Source organism: Phodopus roborovskii, unplaced genomic scaffold (assembly GCF_943737965.1).
Source record: "Phodopus roborovskii unplaced genomic scaffold, PHOROB, whole genome shotgun sequence".
Classification (NCBI taxonomy): domain Eukaryota; kingdom Metazoa; phylum Chordata; class Mammalia; order Rodentia; family Cricetidae; genus Phodopus; species Phodopus roborovskii.
The window spans coordinates 16130436-16148332 of NW_026126547.1; the positions used below are offsets into that span (position 1 = coordinate 16130436).

The window sequence follows — 17897 nt, forward strand, 5'->3', positions numbered from 1 at the left end:
TACACAACTACACATGGAAAGACAAAGTCACACATAGGCCATTACACCTGAGAAACAGTTTTTCCAAGTTTATTGGCCATCAACCCTCAATAGCATTAGTAAGGTCAGAGTCTATATGTGCTCCAATTATTGGCAACAGAAAATTAGAATTTTAAAACAGACACATAAAAGACTTGGGATACTTACGTTTTGCCCATAATTTGACTGCTCTTAGGGTGAGTCTAAAAGTTTCTTTATTTGGCACTAAGTGCAAAATTTCATCAGTAACTCTACACCCTGAAAAAGACAAAGCATTGATTGTTTTCCACTAATGAACAAAACCCAGTTAATTCAAATGGTCTCTTAACCTTCAAACTCTCAAATGTCTAAACATATGAATTATAAGTCAGGATGCATTTAAAATTCTAAACATATGTCGGGAAAAAGTCCTTCACTTTTAGGAATTGAAAGTACATGGGTAAAGAAATCCACTGCTGAAGTAGAGATGGGTCTTAGGTCCTTTTTAGCAGCTGCTACACTGATTTAATCACAACGCCTCCAAGTTATAAAGCTACTATTGTTTCAATACAAACCTTTCCACAGAAAAATGTAATTCACTATTACATTCAGAAAAATAAAATAACCTGGGTATGGTAGCGCTCACCATATATAAAGCAGTGGCTCTTGCTCTCAAACCTGAATAATCTGTGAGGTCACATCTATTTTTATAAAATACTATATTTTTCTTTGCCATTTTCACAGTAGAGGGGGCAATGGCAATAAAGGCTAAAACTATTGTTACCTTGCAAGTCAATCATGACAGTGGCAACACAGTATAGAAGTACACAATGTATCTTCACTACTACCACAGTTGAGAAAAAACAAAAGGAGAAAAGTGTGTCATCATTTCAGTTGTAGCCTAAAATTATCTGTTACTTGAAATTATAACTGGCAAATAAACAAGCTTCCACACTGGGTAGTCAGTAGATAATCTCTGAAAAATAAACTAAGTAAGTTCATTGCCTCAAGGAAAAAAATGGAACTACTTATTGTGGATAAGAGAATTTAAGCTTTCAAGCTATACAAGTTATATATAAATCACTTGTCTCTGCTATTGTGCATCTGATAGCTTCTAATACTTTAAGACTCTAATGACAGAATTGGTGCTAATATTAATTAATCAATACAACTTAAAAAATCATTTTACAATGAAATTTGTGTTAACATTTGAGGTATAAAAATTACTTTGTGAACTAATATTTTCCAAATAACCAGAGTACAGTAATAAAGAACACAAACAAAAAACAGGTAAATGTATAAGGCAGATCACTGGACACTAATGTGAAAAGGTAATTCCATGTCTTTTTATATTTTAATAAAAATAAGATTTTAGATAACAATCTGACTATAGAAGCAAGATAAGGAAATCTGAAAACAAAATCTATTTTAGATATAAAATATATTATTAATTTATCATTTTTTATTTCTAGTGAATTATAAACATTTGTTTTTATTTATGTATGATATGGTAAATATTGACATATAATCCAGATAAACTAACATATTTTGGAGGTCTCAATAAATGATAAAGGTTTACAGGGCTCCTGAGAAAAGTCAGTTTATAATTCTAAACAATCTTTCAAGCAAATGATACTTTTTAGGATGTTTAAATGTGATCATACTATTTGTTGTACAGAAAACTATGACTGTAAATCTTCCGGATTTGGGATCGTATATAAGATCTCTCATACACTAAGCTTGTGCTTTAAAACTGAGTTATACTCCAACTATTCTTAGTTTGGTCAAGCCTTAAAATAGTCCATTAATTTTACAAAAAAGGCTCTATTTACTTGTTTTCAAGCAGGCATCTAAGATTTCTTTAGAAACTTACCATTTAAGCTGCGAATACACCTTATATCAAGGCTTCTTAGGCGAGAGTCATCTCTTAGATCTAAATTATCTGATATGGTTTGTATTGCCAGTCTTGCAAAGACTAGATCAATCTTTGGAAAGATGTTAAAAAAAAGAAAAAAGAAAAAAAAAAGAGACAAATATTACTTTCTCTTCTCAGCCACAACTCAAAATGTACAAAGTTCCAATTATTAGTTTGGGACATTTCTAACTGAGCATCAAAAGTTCTATGAAGGTAACCTAATGCAGGAAAATCACTGCAAGTCTTGAAATAAAGATGGAAGATCCAACACACGTTCACATTCACTCCCTCTTGAAACCCAGCTAAAGCATTAGGAAAAATGTGCTTTGTTTTTGGTTTGTTTTGATTTTTGGTATAATCAACTAGGAAAATGGGACAAAGAAATAGCAGCAAAAAGCACAGAAGTTGCAAAGCAGTGGACAGATGACAATACACCCAGGAGATCTAGGAAAACAGACTTAAACATTTTATTCAAGAAATAAGGACAAGTAGCTACAAATAAATACATAAATTTAAAAGAACATTTAGAAAATATAAAAACTATTTTTAAAAATTAAAAATAGGTCAGTGGAAATCATTGCAGAGCTTGAAAGATAAGAAAACATCAAAAGGCAGAATAAAAATATGAAGATGTGGTCAATAAGTGGAGGCTCAACAGACAAATGTTAAGATTCCATGAAAAAAGACGTGTGTGTAAACAAAGGTAGGAAATCCAAAAATACTCAATAAGAGTTCCAAGAACTGAAGGATTTTCCATACTAAAAGAGGACTATTGCATGCCAAGCACATTAGTTAAAAACACATACCAAAGCATAGTATCAGTATGAGTTCTACAAGTATGAAGACAAAATCAGAACTAAACAAGAGACAAAAATGGTCATATATACAAAGACAGACTAAAACTGGTATATTTTTCAACAGCACAGAAGCTACAAAACAGCAAAGGCCTTAAAATATGTAAAAAATAATTTCCTACCTAGAATGACGTACTCAGCAAAATTATGAATTCAGGGATTTTTAAGCATGCAAGACAAAAAGAAAACAAAATCTTTTTCAGGAATCCAATGGATGAGCTCCAGTAAAATGGTACCACATCTAGAAAGAAGAAAATTCTCGAGTAGGAGTAGGAATAGAAACTTTCAGGAAGATCGTAGGGAACAAGATGCCAGTTGTTCCCAAGATGGGCAACAGAGTTGAGAATAGGTGAGATGACCCCGTGAACTTTTTCTCAAGATGCTGATGACTCTTAGCTTAAAGGAGATTCTGACAATAGGAGAACTAAATAATTACTAACTCTGAGGAAAAAAATGTTATAGAGCAAGAAAATGATAATTCAGTACACTCAGTACTGAGCTTTGAAAACTGTATTCAACATGACAATATAAACAGAACACTGCTCCAAATGAAATTATAAGAGAGCAATTATTTTAGATGATTATGGGACAGCTGTGTACAAAAAGCACGAGGGGAGAGATGGAGTTGGTTTGTTATCCATGGTGAGTGGTCAAGAGAAATGGGAAAGGTGAAAAGGCTACTATTTAATTATTTAAACTATATGGTCAGTGCCAGGTAAGCTGGTACATACCTATAATCTTAAATCCCAGGAATCCAGCTACAGTTACATAGTGAGGTTTTTTTCAAAATCCAATCCCAAAACCAAACTAAACAAAATGCCAAGTCTGACTTTGAAACAAAATTTACAGGTTAAACATGTCAACTGTCAAATAAAAAACATATTAAATACTTACTTCAATACCATCAAATTCAAATTTTATAACAGGCACAAAGGCATCTTCTACAGCCTTTAAAGAGGAAGAAAAATAACATATTGGTTAGTCTTTTATCATTCCTAACTACCAATATTGTATCTTTTCTTCTAATTTGTATTTTATTCAGTAAAAAAAAGGTAAGAAACATTTTTGGTCTAATATGCAGGCTAACGCCTTCATTTTGTAACTTGTGTTATTTAGATCACACAAATGTCTCTGCACCTATTATTAAATTTACCCTGTTAAGAATATCTGTCAGAAACTGGAAAGCAGAACTGCTGTCATCTGGGTACTATTTGTGAGGTTTGAATGGAAACTTGATTATTACAAAAAAGCATTAAGTATAAACTGTATGGTGATTCTCTCCTGTTACCCTGGTAATCAGGAGGTGGGAGGTCCTCAAAAGTTCAAGGTCACTGCTGGCTAAATGAGTTTGAGCATGGTGTGTGCATGAGACTCCTAAAAAATTTACAAAAGCATTAGTGTTATTATTTTTTAATATTTAGAGCTCCTATCTAACCTATCAAAAAAGAATGCTAAGGGCTGGCTGAGCTCAGTACTTGACCTGCAAACATGGGAGCTAGCACTAGGGAGGAGCCAGGAGGATCCCCGTAGGGCTCACTTACCAGTAAGTTTACCCTAACAGGAGGTAGACAATGTTCTCGAGGACACTCAAAGTTGTCCTGTGGCCTCCATAAGAAACAAGTAAGTGTACGATCACCCCCACACACTTGCAAATGCATATATACAAAATTATACTGGCAGACCTGAGGCCACTGTTTTATAGATTGCTAGTATGGAAATGTTACTTGCTAAACAAAGGGCTATATATAGAGTCATTAACTGAACATATACATAATATGACCCACAATTGGATATACACCAATCATTTATCAAATATTATATAGTAATGGTTTGAATCTATCACATTAATCCTGAAAAACAGCTCATGGTAGTTATCACCAACTCTCTCTTTCTAGATGAGAAAACTGAGGCTCACATAAACAGTTACTTGACTGAGATCTCAGAGTTACAGGTGTAGAGTCTTAGCTATAAAAGCAGTCTAAGGAGCTATAAGCCCATGTTCCTAATGTCTATGTGTGATGTTGCCAAGATACAGCAAGTGAAGAGGTGTGCCAGTAATCCCATGTCCTTCATTTTACAGCTGTTCCTAACTTCAAAGGATACTTACTCTTAAGTTTCTAATGCCATCTTGATGTTTCAATTTTTCAAAGAAGGACTGAAAAAAATCTGATCTCTCCACATGTCTTGGGGCTACACAAAGTGCATCAATATCAGCTCCTATAGGAATAAAGTAATTTCTTAAACAGGATATCATGTATTTTCATTAAAGTCACATAAGTACAGAATTAAGTATGGAATATGAGCATAAGAAATGTTAACAATGTTTATTAACAGTAGTAAGATAATGGGAAGTGTGTTCTGTACTTACTAAAAGTGAACAACTACAACAGTTTACTAAAAATCCTTATCACTAGAACACAAGTAGACAGCAGTTACCTTTGGTGTGTACTCCAAGCCTGTAAGATCCAAATGTGAAAATTTTACCACCAACAGTAGCCACAACAGAAGGTGGGAGATTCTAAAATAAAGCAAAAGGCATTTAATCATTTATTTTGCATAAAGGATACCTAAATATTTACACTCTTTTACTGAGCAACCAATATACTATATACATTTGTCAATCTTGATCAAGAGATGCATAAAAGTACTTTACGGTTCCTTTGTGGAATTCAACTATCAAAATCTTGGTCAAACTCATCTTCTCTTTAGTTTCTGTAAGAAGTATGTTTAATTGTTTGATACTAGCTTTTCAACCTTCCTCAAGAATGAGGCTGTTCTTGATGGGAGCTCCTTAGGACAGCCAATGAAAAGACTTCAATTTATCTGTATCATAAAATGACCCCCCCCCCCCCCCCCCCCCCCCGCCCAGCTGGGTGGTGGCTCACACTTTTAATCCCAGCACCCTGGAGGCAAAGGCAGGCAGATGCATGAGTCTGAGGCCAGCCTGGTCTATACAGCAAGTTCCAGGTCAGCCAGGCTACACATAGAAACTCTGTCACGAAAGAACAAACAAACAAATACTACTTTTTAACCTCTCAGAGCCAATTCCAAGTGCTTATCAGGTATTTCCACTTGTATTCTGATCTACTTAATATCTATGCCTTAAGCATTCTTCCTATGCTAAAAACCAGATAGCCCTTCTATTTATTATTTCTTCCTGTTTTATGGGTGAGATTTTTATGTTTGTTTGAGACAGGGTTCCTTGTGCTCAACTGGCTTCAAATGAGCTTCTATTCTTCCAGTCTCTACCTCCCAAGTGCTGAGATTATAGGCCTGCACTACCACATCTAGCTTGACTTGCTAATTTTTAGTAAGCACTGAGGTTACAGGAGTACAGTGCCACACCCCCTTTTTAAAAAATCAGGGATCTGAACTCACGTTCTCTTGCTACTGTGGCTATCAGCTGAATTCTCTTTCCAGAGACATCATTTTAATAAGTAACTCTCGGCAATTCAAGTATAATTAAATGTGTCAGGGGTGAGAACTGGGTCTGTCCTGTTAGCCATCCATAGTTCCAGATTTCAGGTGACTAACCTGAATAAAATTATCTGTACTACAAAGACACAACTGTTTAATGCACATTAATGTTTCAAGTGTCTCACAACTAGTTAGAAAGGAGTCAATACATTTATTACTGACTTACATTAATAAAAAGGATAAGTAAGTCAGAACATGTAAAAAATTTCATTTTACTTACTTTCCTATGTTTAAAAAAAAAAAGGATAATCCTTGCTGGGTATAGTGGTGAATGCCTTTAATCCCAGCAATGGAAGGCAGAGGCAGGCAGATCTATGTGAGTTGATGGCCAACACTGTCTGCAATAGATAATTTCATAATAGGGTGGCATAGTGAGACACTGCCTCAAAAAAAGAAAAAAGGATGATCCTTGCATTTTTATGAGAAAGTAGTATGCTGAATTACAGGATAAAATATTTTTATATGGCCGCAGAACTTAACTAAAATTATTTTATCTGTGTTTTAGACTAAAGTATCTCAACAATATTCAAATGATCTTTGACTTAGTTAAAACCCTTCAGTTATTTCCCAAATTAGAATATGCATAAATGAAAATATATTACTGATACAATGACTAGTTACTTCATCTACTAGGTAGATGTTAAAATTGACTTTTTGATATTCACGACCAGCATATCACCTCCAGAATCTAACTTATCCAACATCCTTAGCTACTGATATAATTCTCCTTGAGACATCAGAAATAAGCCAGGCAACCTTTTGGCAACAAAAGTAAATGACAAACATTAGACTAAATTTAATGATGTAAGTCTTTAGAAGTTCATTAACTTATTCTAAATTGAAAGAACCAATCCTACAAATTTAGCAGATGTATAAAATAAATGAGAATTCTAACAGAAAATTTCTAAATCCATGTAGACTACAGAGCAGAAAAAGACTTATAAGTATATATACTGAAACATTCACATTAAACTGAGTACTGTTAAGGGAAGAGATGAGAATACTATAAGAATAAACAAAAACACTTAAATTGCAAGAATTAGGACCTTTGGCAAGTGGACGAACGGTTTAATCTAAGTAGTGTTCCTAGCAGTATTAGGAGGCAGTAAGGATCTTAAGGAAGCTGGACTGACAGGCAGGAGGTTCTTAGGTCAGAGGGAGTGTGCCTTCAAAGGGGATTGTGTAGGATGCCACTGACTGCTTCCTAGTTGGACTTGTAACACTTGCTCTGACATTCACTCTACTCCTGTTACTGTCATCTGCTTACTGTTCCCTGCCTCCCACCACCACCACTCAAAACTTGGATCTGAACCTTCAAAACTGTATGCTAGCTTAACATTTTCTTCCTAAATACTCTTATCTCAGGAATTAGGTATGGTGATAAGAAGCCAACTAATAAAAATTTTTATCACCTAGTTGAACATGCCCTATCTCATCCTAGTACAGCCAGTAAAATATGCATGATATACATGAAACAACAAAGAAAATTCATAGCTAGGCAGTGGTGGTGCACACCTTTAATTTCAGCATTCGGGAGGCAGAGGCAGGTGGATCTCTGTGAATTTGAGGCTAGCCTGGTCTACAGAGTGAGTTCCAGAAGTGCTACCACTACAGAGAAATTCTGTCTTAGGGTAAAAAAAAAAAAAAAAAAAAAAAAAAAAAAAAGAAAAGAAAAGAAAAGAAAAGAAAAAGAAAATTCACAATCCAAAACCTTCTAAAAAGGCAGAAAGATGGGGTAAGTTACAGGAGGAGAATATTGTACAATCATAAATTAGGATTTGCAAACTTCTATGTGTGATGGGCCAACACCAGTGCAACTAATTTATTGAAAATCAAAATGGAAAATTACTAAAGTACAACATTCATTTAAAATGAAATACATAAAGATTTTGATATAGTTGTACAATATCAAAGTCAAAACTAATGGATTGAACATTTTCTCACAAACTGGCAAATACTACTACTATTCTGCAAAAGGACAGTCACAGCAGAGAAAAATAAAACTGTCCTTTGCAAAAAAAAAAGCAAGCAGCATCCTTCCAAAGACACAAAAGTAGACATCCACATATAAAATTACTACTCAACACATATACTTTAAAGTATTTCAGATAGTTTGACTCATATATCATTGTTAGGATGGATGGCTAAAATATAAAACAATGAATTCTATCCAGTTTTAATCTTACCTTACTTTCACTAATGTCAGAAATCCATTCTTTCACTAAATTGTTCAATTTACCAAGAACAACCAGCCTATAATAAAAGATGAGAACTGTTAGTTAGATTTACACTATAAGGAAAAAAAAAAAAAACCCAAAATATGTTAATATTAAAGAAATAAACACACAGGTAGAAACTTTGTAATGATGTCACATTAAATCCATATTATATTTGTGCTAATGCTATCACATCTGTTGATACACAGAACATCTGAGAAATCTAAGAGTGCCGTACATGATAAATATGATAATATTTTGGTCTTTGAGTTGTCTCAAAAATTAAAAATCCTAATATAAACCACCGAGTTACCTTCAATGAGGCTCAGAGGCAGATTGAACTGCCATTGCCTTACTATAGAATTACATCACTGCAGTGTGGTACTGGAGACTGCATTCTCTCACTGGTACTCATGGATTTTTGTGTGATTAAAATAGGTAAGTTAATTACTGGCTAATATTTGTGTAACAATATTTAACTAATGCAGTTAGGAACCATTACATTTAAAACCAATGGCATAAACATCCACATTTTAAAAAAATGGAAAACTATTGCCTGATCCTTACAAACTTGCTTCCTTCTTAGCCCCCCCTCCAAAAACAAAACAAAACAAACAAACAAAAAACAAAACAGACTTAATCCAGTAAGATGCAGGGACTGAAAATCTTGGAATCATCTTTGGAAACTGTCTTTATGTCATTAAATAACCCATCTGTAGTACATCTGGACTATACTACTTATTTCTACTGTTACCCTCAGGTTTCAGGTATTAGCTAATTTGGGTTACCATAATGACCTTTTAACCAATCTCTCTACTTCTGCTTTTTTTCCCTGGCCCCTGCCACCCTTTAGAGATTATTCCCAACACAGTGGCTGAAGTAACTGTTAAAACATGAGTCAGATCATGCTAATCTTCTACTCAAAACCCTAAGAGGTTTCAATTGCCAAACATTTTATAGTGGCTTACAAAGTGCCCTCACCCTCTAGGCTCCTTCCTACTGCTTTTTCTTTGTCTTAGTTTCTCCCATTTATTGTTCTGTTTTAGACACCCAAAATCTTTTGTTATATAGTCTTCAAATATACAACTACACACTCACCTTAGGCTTTCTGCCAGAACACATTTCCTTAAAATATATACATGGAGCCATTCCTCAATTTAAAATTTTCCTTTCAATAAGGTTTCTCTAAAGACTTCTACACTCAATTTTTCCCACCAGTACTTATCACATATAACACTGTTACTTGCTTATCTGATTAGTTGTCAGTTATCTCCTATTCTAATCCTTATTAAAAATTTAAGTTCCAAGAGAGCCAGGGCTTTTCTTTTTTCTTGGCATTTTTATACACTCAGTCAGGGATCATTAAGCACTCAACATGTGAGTTTATGATTAAATAGTATACTGTAAAAATATTTTACAGTTTCAAAGACATACCTGTGGTTCAGTTCTTCCTCATCTTCAAATACTCCAAATGGTTTCATGGCATCAATTAATTTCTGTGTATAAATATGATCAATTTCTTTAGGACATGCCAAACTAATTGGAGAGGTAATTCCATAATGCTTTTGTTGATGCTGGCTGTCCAGCATAGTGTTTCTGTTCAAGAAAAAAAGACAGAGGAAAAATGTTAAGTACTGTTTCACACCAATACACTGAACCTCTTGATCCACTCAGGTTATTTAAGCGACCGTAACAGTTTGTTGAACATTACCAAAGACATCACTGGGGGGGGGGGGGGGCGGTAAGGTGGGTATTTGGTCTTCATGAAGAGCTTTTCAAATAGCCTCCAGCTTTCATGGTTGTCTTTTCAAGCCCAAAGAAGTATGTGTAGGTATCAAGACACACGTATCAACACCATTCAGATCAAATGTGAAGAGCCTGAATAGGGCCAGTGCCAGGCCACCCCACTATATTCCACACACTAAATCCAGATTATAGAATCTTTGAAACGCAGTCAAACACTTGAAAGACACTCTTACTAAAAACAACGGTTCTCCAACAAGTAAAACATTCCATCATAAGGTCCTTAGGACATAATCTAACCTTAAAAAGAAATCACAACTAAGCTAGTCATTGGGAAATTACATTAACACCTTTTCCTTGAATTAGAATTTACAGTTCTAATATTTTATGACTATAGTTAATATTCTTTTCAGTTTAGATTGGAACTCATATCTTTTCACACTGAATAATTGTTGAATTAATTACACTAAATAGCAACTTTCTTTTCTTTCTTTTTGAGACAGGGTTTCTCTGTGTAGCTTTGGAGCCTCTCCTGGCACTCAATTCATAGACCAGGCTTCCCTTGAACTCACAGAGATCTGCTAAGTACTGGGATTAAAGGCATGTGCCACCACTGCCCAGCTAAATAGCAACATTTTAAAGGATATAAGACTTTTAACAGACCTTAACCAGTAGGAAATTACAATCTTAAATAAAGCACCACAGATTTCTGACTGCATCTTTGACTAAAACATATGGAGTAAAATTCGTTACAAAAGTAAAAACGAGCATACACTCTAACCTGCTAACCACTTTTCTTAATACTTGCGTAAGAACTATTCATAACAATGAGAATGTAATCTCAAAATAAAAGGCTGTCTTTTAACTTCAGTAATAATTAACCATTTAAAAAATATCAGAGGAAGAAATTAATAAATGGGATAGTCATAGTAGTCCATGACTCGAATCCCTTCATTCAGAAGGTTGAAGTAGAAGAATCTGAGTTCAAAGCCTAGGCTACATAACACCTTTTCACCAAAGAAGGTATAATTGAACAATAGAAGTTCTTTATTTTTTGAGACAGAGTCTCACTATGTGTCTCTGACTGTCCAAAACTATATAGACCAGGCTAACCTCCAATTTTGAGATCCACCTGCTCTTCCTCACAGGTCTGGGATTAAAGATGTATGCCATTATGCATGGCTCTAGTATTAATTTCTTAATCTTCTATAGCCCAGTAAGGCAACATAAAGATCAGCAAATGTAATAGACATGCCTAAATTGACCATTATATAAATTATGTGCAAAAGTATCAACTCAAAAATTTAAACACCACAAAAACACAACAGTGCTTAATTCTTTTTGTACTAATTGCTTAAAGCACTGGCTTGGGATTGGAGACATAGCTCAGTGATACAGTGTTTATCTAGTATGGAGTTCCATCTCTGCACCAAAAACAGTGGCTTATTATTAGTGAGTCTACAAACTAAGACATGTTCTTCAGCTGGGGATTTTATTAGGTGGGGAGAAAGGAAGGATAATATACAAGAGTGTTTAGCCAGGTTTGGTGGCACAGGGCCTAACCCCTGCAGTTCAGAGACAGAAGCAGAAGCAGACTGTCAATGAACATTCTATTTGCATATCTTATGTACCTGCAGTAAAGTTTTTGTAAATGAAATTGATAGGTTGAAGGGTATGTGGGGGTATGTTATTTACTTTCCCATTCTCCCACAAGAGAAGTTTGGAATTGGAGCCCAGTAGAGCCTTAGATAGGAGTCAAGTAAAGTGCAAACAGGAACTGTCAGAGCTGACAAAGTTATGGAGGGGAGAATGGAGAGGTGAGGGAGACGTTGAGACCTGCATCTCAAGTTGTCGGGCATTTATCATACACAAACATACCCAAATACCCTTATCTCTCTTAGATATAAAAATCCAAATCTTTAAGGAGAAATGCAACTTGAAATAATTAAGTGATGCTTTGTTTGTTCTGCAGCAAGATGAAAATGGGGAGAAACTGAAGTTGGCTCTGATACTCCCTTATTATAGTCATTAGGTTATTTGTTGAGATGAAGCTTCAAGCACCCAGACTGGCCATGAACTTGCTTCTGCTTCAGTCTCTGAACTGCTGGGGTTAGGCCCTGTGTCACCAAACCTAGCTAAGCTCTCTTGTGTATTATGTTAAAAAAATTTTTAAACAACCTAAAATAGTCGTAAAAGGACTGCATAGAGATGTGTTTACATATGGAATACATGAGTTAAGAATTAGAAATGAAAATAGTAACAGAGAAAGGTCAGAGAGAACATATTCTAAAGACTCAGGAGGAATAGCAGTAACTGTGATAATACCTATAAACAGTTTAAAACAAGTACAATGGGTTATGGACACAGGAATATGTAGTATTAACATTAAAAATGCAGCAACAATAACAACCAAATTCAGTACTTCAGGGCCTTGGAAGAGCGACCTGAATGAAGTCAGAGAAGGGATAGGCCAGTCCTTCAGATGTGCTGGAATGCTTGACTTCTTTTAAAGAAAGAAGAAAGATTAAAGAGGTAAGAACACACCCCATGTCATTCTTCGGGAGAAATGGGTGGTGGCTACACAAATGGTGTTTTTCTTTTTTCTGTGCATTTTTCTGTACGTTGAAATTATTTCCGGATAAAGTAAAACGCAAGAGGCTCTAATAAATTCTTGGCAAGTACAGAAACTGCTTCTGACTTATCAAAGTGGGAGCAGGAGACACAACCCGGCAGACACTGTGGGGTCTGCGGCAAGGGACGGGGTAGGGGGCTTAGCCTTTCTCATAGCGCAACCCCAAACCTACAGGCTGGGCTAGGTCACTCCCTCCGGAAGACCTGAAGACAGCGGGTCCAGCGGGGAGGAGGGGGAGGCAGAGGGACGGTATCTGCGCCAATGCAGACAGGAGCAGACGGGCTCAGACAGGGCTGGGGCAGGAGAGTGACCGACCGTTTTTCTCCTCAGCCACACGCGCCTTTCCCCCTCATCCTGGTCTGGGGGCGTCCTCAGAGGCGGGCGGGCGGGCGGCGGGCGGCGGGCGGGCGGGCGGCGGGGGGCTGGCGGCGACTCCCGAGTCCCGCCGGCGGCCAGGTGAGCCGCGGGGAGGGGAGGCGCCCTTGCGGAGCGGCGGGCAGCGGAAAGCAGGGGTCCCGGCCGGCTGCGGGGGTGCGGGGCGCAGGGCTGGGCGCCGCGGGCTGCCCACCTCAGCGCACCTCTCTCCACCTCGCCCTCAACCGCCGCCCCCACTTACGCAGACATCTCTTTCATCGCTTCCTGCGTCCCTCTCCAGCGACTGCCTTCGCTCTGGGGTCCTGCGCTTGCCCTCTCTTCCTTCCTCTGTCCACTTCCCTTCGCTCGCTTCTTGCTCGCTTGCTCGCTCACTTCCCCACTCACTACGGCCGAGGCATTCAAACGAGTAGTGAAAACACCACAAAACCGGCTCTATTTATGACAATACAGCGCGGACGCCGCCAATATGGCGCTGCTTCCCAGGCTGCCTCTCGCCCTCTGCGGCCCCGCCCCTGGAGCCGCGGGCCCGCCCTCGGCCACGCCCCCAGCCCTGGGCTCCCGGCTCCCGCCCACCTCAAAGTGTGGGCTCTTGCCGCAAACGCATCTGTCAGAGCCTCAGGTCGTCCCTTTCCGTGGGACAGTCATTCCAGTCAAACCTCTAAGGACGGTTACTTGTCAATTTTTCCTTGTTTCTGCAATGAAAGCATCTAGAAAAGACCTAACACCGTTTTAACTCTTCCATTATCACACATCTTTAAGTCATAGACGTAATCAGTACACGCTGTGAAGATTTTGTCGCCAGAGCGTCACACCCAATAATGTGAGACTTTAACACAATCATTTCAGTCTAATGCGTTCCTTTCTTCCTCGCAGTGGCGCCTCCAAGCCCCGACTTATGACTTTGTAGCATTTAGCTGAGAGGCTGAACATAATTGCTACCAGTTAAAGAGTAAACTCAAGACCCACCCCCCCCCCCAATACAAACACAAAAATCTCACATTTTCAAATAGTGAAAATCATGTTCTTTGTGAGTATGGGGATGGAAATGAGGGAGAAATTTACCAGTTTTAAACTGATAAAGGATAAAACTAATTTCAAATCATAAGTCTTTTTCCTTCAAACCGTAAGTCTTTTTCCTTGGGAGTTAAGCTTGCTTGTTCAGGGAAAGTGACTCAGTCACAGGAAAGGAGGAATTATCCATTTATTAATTTAAAGTACTTATTGAAATTTTTGTCTGTCAGTTTGTCATGCTCCAGGTTCTTTCTGATGCATAAAAGAATATGTATTATTTGACCTCATCAAGTTCAGAATTTCTCCATCAAAAAGTGTAGGAAAACTTGAGATACGAATGGTGTTCTTGTGCTGCAGAAGTATGTGTCACACACTGTAGAAAACTAGATCCCTGCCTTCAAGACTTCACTGTCTAGTGGATGAGAACAAATATACACATGGGGTCCAGTTGTCACTAGGGGAACAAAAGAGAGCCACCTAAGCCACATGTTGGTGCCACACGCCTTTAGTTCCAGCACTTGGAAGGCAGAGGCAGACAGATCTCTGTGAGTTCAAGGACAGCCTGGTCTACAGAGCTAGTTCCAGGACAGGCTCCAATGCTACAGAGAAACCCTGTCTCGAAAAACAAAACACCAAAAACAAAAACAAAAACAAAACCAACAACAACAAAAGAGAGCCACCTAAACATGGTGGAAAAGTCACCAGTAGCTTCCTAAAAGGGGGGATGCTGTTTATTAGAAAGATTTGAAGAGTAGAGATTTCAGTGGGTGATGAGAAGACAAAAATCTCTTCTAGGCAGTACTGATTGAGTGTTAGCTAGAATGGGATTTGGGTCAAAGGAGACCCACATTTGCCATTTGCTAGCCTCTAGAACTTTAAAATAAATGTTAGCTTAAACTTGGACTTCTTTTTAAAAAATTAATTACATTCATTTTAGCCTGTATGTGGGAACCATAGGGGTCTGTTCTCCCTTTTTACCATATGGGGCTCAGGGATCAAAATTAGGTCCTTGGATCTGGCGAGAAACATCCTTATCTACTGAGCCATAATAATAGCCTCAACTTTAATGTTTTCAATGTATTTTGATACGCATATCTAATAAGAACACTTTGCTACACAAACATAACATCACTACATTCAGCCATCATCGATAGAATCAGAAGAGTGACACCCAAGCTTTGCCAGTCCTAAAAGCCACTCAGCTGTCCCTTCATCTACTGTGGCCAAGGGGCTTTCCTTTTTCTTCATTGTGAAATGAATGGTGGAGGACACCTTTTACCGTCTCCTCAGACGGTAAATTTATTATCTCCTCAGAGAAAGGTGGCCTTCTGTGGCTTAGCTTTATTTTACTGCCCACTTAATTCAGCCATGCATTTTAGCATAAATCCCTGGGTTTCTAATGGCACACCTATGTGGCTGGTACAGTTGTAGTCAAGCCTCCATACCCACAGACTGCATTTCCAGAATAAAACAACTTCATATTTAAAATATTCTAGATAAAATTCTATCTATACAGATGATGCACACATTTCTTTTTTAGTCATTCCTTAAGCTATTTTTGATGGTGTGTGTGTGTGTGTTTTCTGAGACAGGGTTTCTCTGTGTATCCTTGGCTACCTTGGGACTCTCTCTGTAGACAAGGCTGGACTTGAACTCACAGAGATCTATCTGCCTGTCTGTCTTCTAAGTGTCGGGATTAAAGGTATGTGCTACTATGTCCTGCTTCCCTAGACTATTTGCATTATCCAAGGTACTATAAATAATCTAGAGATTATTTAAAGTGTATAGCAGGGTGTCCGTAGGTCATATGCAATATGTTAGACTTTTTTCTTGGGTATCATTCCCTATTTACTCAGCATCTTACATTGCTTTAGGCATCATAATTATCTGTGGATAAAGTGTATGGGACGATGTTTGTAGTGCCATTTTATAGAAGGGACTTGAACCTGTTCGTGTTGGAACCAATAAGAGATCCCCCAAGTAGCTCCTTAGGATGTGAAAGGATGACTGTGTTTCCTTCACACAATTTGCTGCTTTTTCTTTTTTTTTTTTTTCCAAAGTCAATTTGGTGCTGAGGAGTGAATAGGACAGGTGTCTATTTACTTTCCTGTACCTAGAATATATAAACATCATTTGGACAAGTCAAGAGCCTTTGGTTTTGTTGTTGGGTGTGTGCATGTGGGTCTGTGTGAAGATGTACACTATGCATGCAGGAGTCTTTGTAGGCTGGAAGATTGCCTAGGACACTCTGCAGCTGGAGTTTTAGCTGGATGTAAATTGCCTCATTACAGATGCTAGGAATTCTTCTCCGACAGGCAGTGCTTCAAACCACTGAGCCTTCTCTCTAGCCTGCCCTGATTAAAAAATATATATATTTACAGGAAATGACCCAAATATGAAAAAATTAAAAGAATGTTTACTATTTGTATGTGTCCATGTGTGGTGGTCAGAGGATAACTTTCTGGAGTGGAGTCTTTCCTTCAAACTTTATGTGGGTTCCTGAAATAGAACTCAACATACCAGGCAGACATTTTAACCTGCTGTGGTTGACAGCCCTCAAAAGCCTGTTGTTTAAAAGAGTTTGCTCTTGAAAAGATCTCCAATTTTAAATCTCTGTTTGCAAGGTCTGTGCTTGTGAAGTGAGGTTCCAGGAGTCTCTGAATAATTTTTTAATTAAAAAACTTGTTAGCATCAGGCATAGTGGTGCATAATTCCAGCACTTAGGAGATAGAGGCAGGAGGATCAGGAGTTCCATGTCCTCCTTATTTACATAGTGTTCAAGGCCAACAAAAGAAAACCTAGCTCCATTAGCAGAGGCTTTTGCACTGTAAGTTTGAGATGTGAGATGCACCAAACCAGACAAGGTAGCAATCAACAGCTTTCCAGGGAGATGTCTTAATGCCTTCAGTTAGGGAATTCAGCATCCCTCTCCATGTGTTTGGAAGGACATAAAAAGTCTTCAACCAATTTTAAAACTCCCCCTCCCATACCCCCACCAGAACTCACGGGGTTAACATACAAATTCAGGGTACAGGGAGGTACATATCTTGCTTCTCTCCAAATGGAAGCCAAGATTAATTATGGGGCTCACCTGTTCCTAGAAACAGGTTGGATAATAGCAGCTGGCTGTGCGCTGCTGGACAGCCACAGCCCCACAGTTTTAAGCAAACTCACTTGCTTTGATCAACTCATTCTTTCTCAACAAGCCTGAAATGCAGCCACAGGACACTGTGTTCAGTTTACAATCACGTTAATTTTACTCTCCGTTTGTCTTTAGCAGTTGGAGATTAATGAGTAAGAAGGGATTTAAACTTTCAGCCAGCCTTCTTCTAATCACTTGACACATTGTTGCTGGCAGCTCCATGCTTCAATTGCCCTGACTCAATCAGCTATACAGTTGCTTTCTCTAATATAGATAATATTGCAGTAGACAAACCTCCTCAGAACTTCAGCTGCCACTCTGTGTTCCACACAAGCTATTGTGAAAATATGCCTTGTAACACAAAAAAATTAAAGGCCCAAAGACAGTTATTGGGGTTCAAGCTGAAGATCACCGAAGCAAAGCAGCTGGCCACTAGCTCTCACCGCAAGCTCAGAAAGGGCTGATCCACACACCAGCTCTTCACCTCTGCTGCCTCTCCTCAATGTGGCTGGAGAATCCTGAGACTTCAGTGTCT

At 38.0% G+C, this 17897-nt stretch overlaps 1 protein-coding gene across 6 annotated transcripts in view; it reads right to left on the reverse strand.

Annotated features, from left to right (window-relative positions):
* Papolg (poly(A) polymerase gamma) overlaps positions 1-13698 on the reverse strand; it is a 31073-nt gene extending 17375 nt beyond the window's left edge. For 4 of the 6 annotated variants that reach the window (XM_051200507.1, XM_051200508.1, XM_051200512.1 and 1 more), the window contains exons 1-8: positions 13451-13698; positions 9894-10055; positions 8430-8496; positions 5203-5284; positions 4874-4983; positions 3661-3714; positions 1871-1982; positions 187-276 (exon numbers count right to left, since the gene is read on the reverse strand). In XM_051200507.1, the coding sequence (XP_051056464.1) occupies positions 187-276; positions 1871-1982; positions 3661-3714; positions 4874-4983; positions 5203-5284; positions 8430-8496; positions 9894-10055; positions 13451-13467 (694 nt within the window). In that variant the 5' untranslated portion in view covers positions 13468-13698. Of the gene's footprint in view, positions 1-186; positions 277-1870; positions 1983-3660; positions 3715-4873; positions 4984-5202; positions 5285-8429; positions 8497-9893; positions 10056-13006; positions 13219-13450 lie in introns of those variants that run through there. The other 2 variants (XM_051200509.1, XM_051200510.1) reach the window with 2 other exon arrangements.
* Between the last annotated feature and the right edge of the window lie 4199 nt (positions 13699-17897).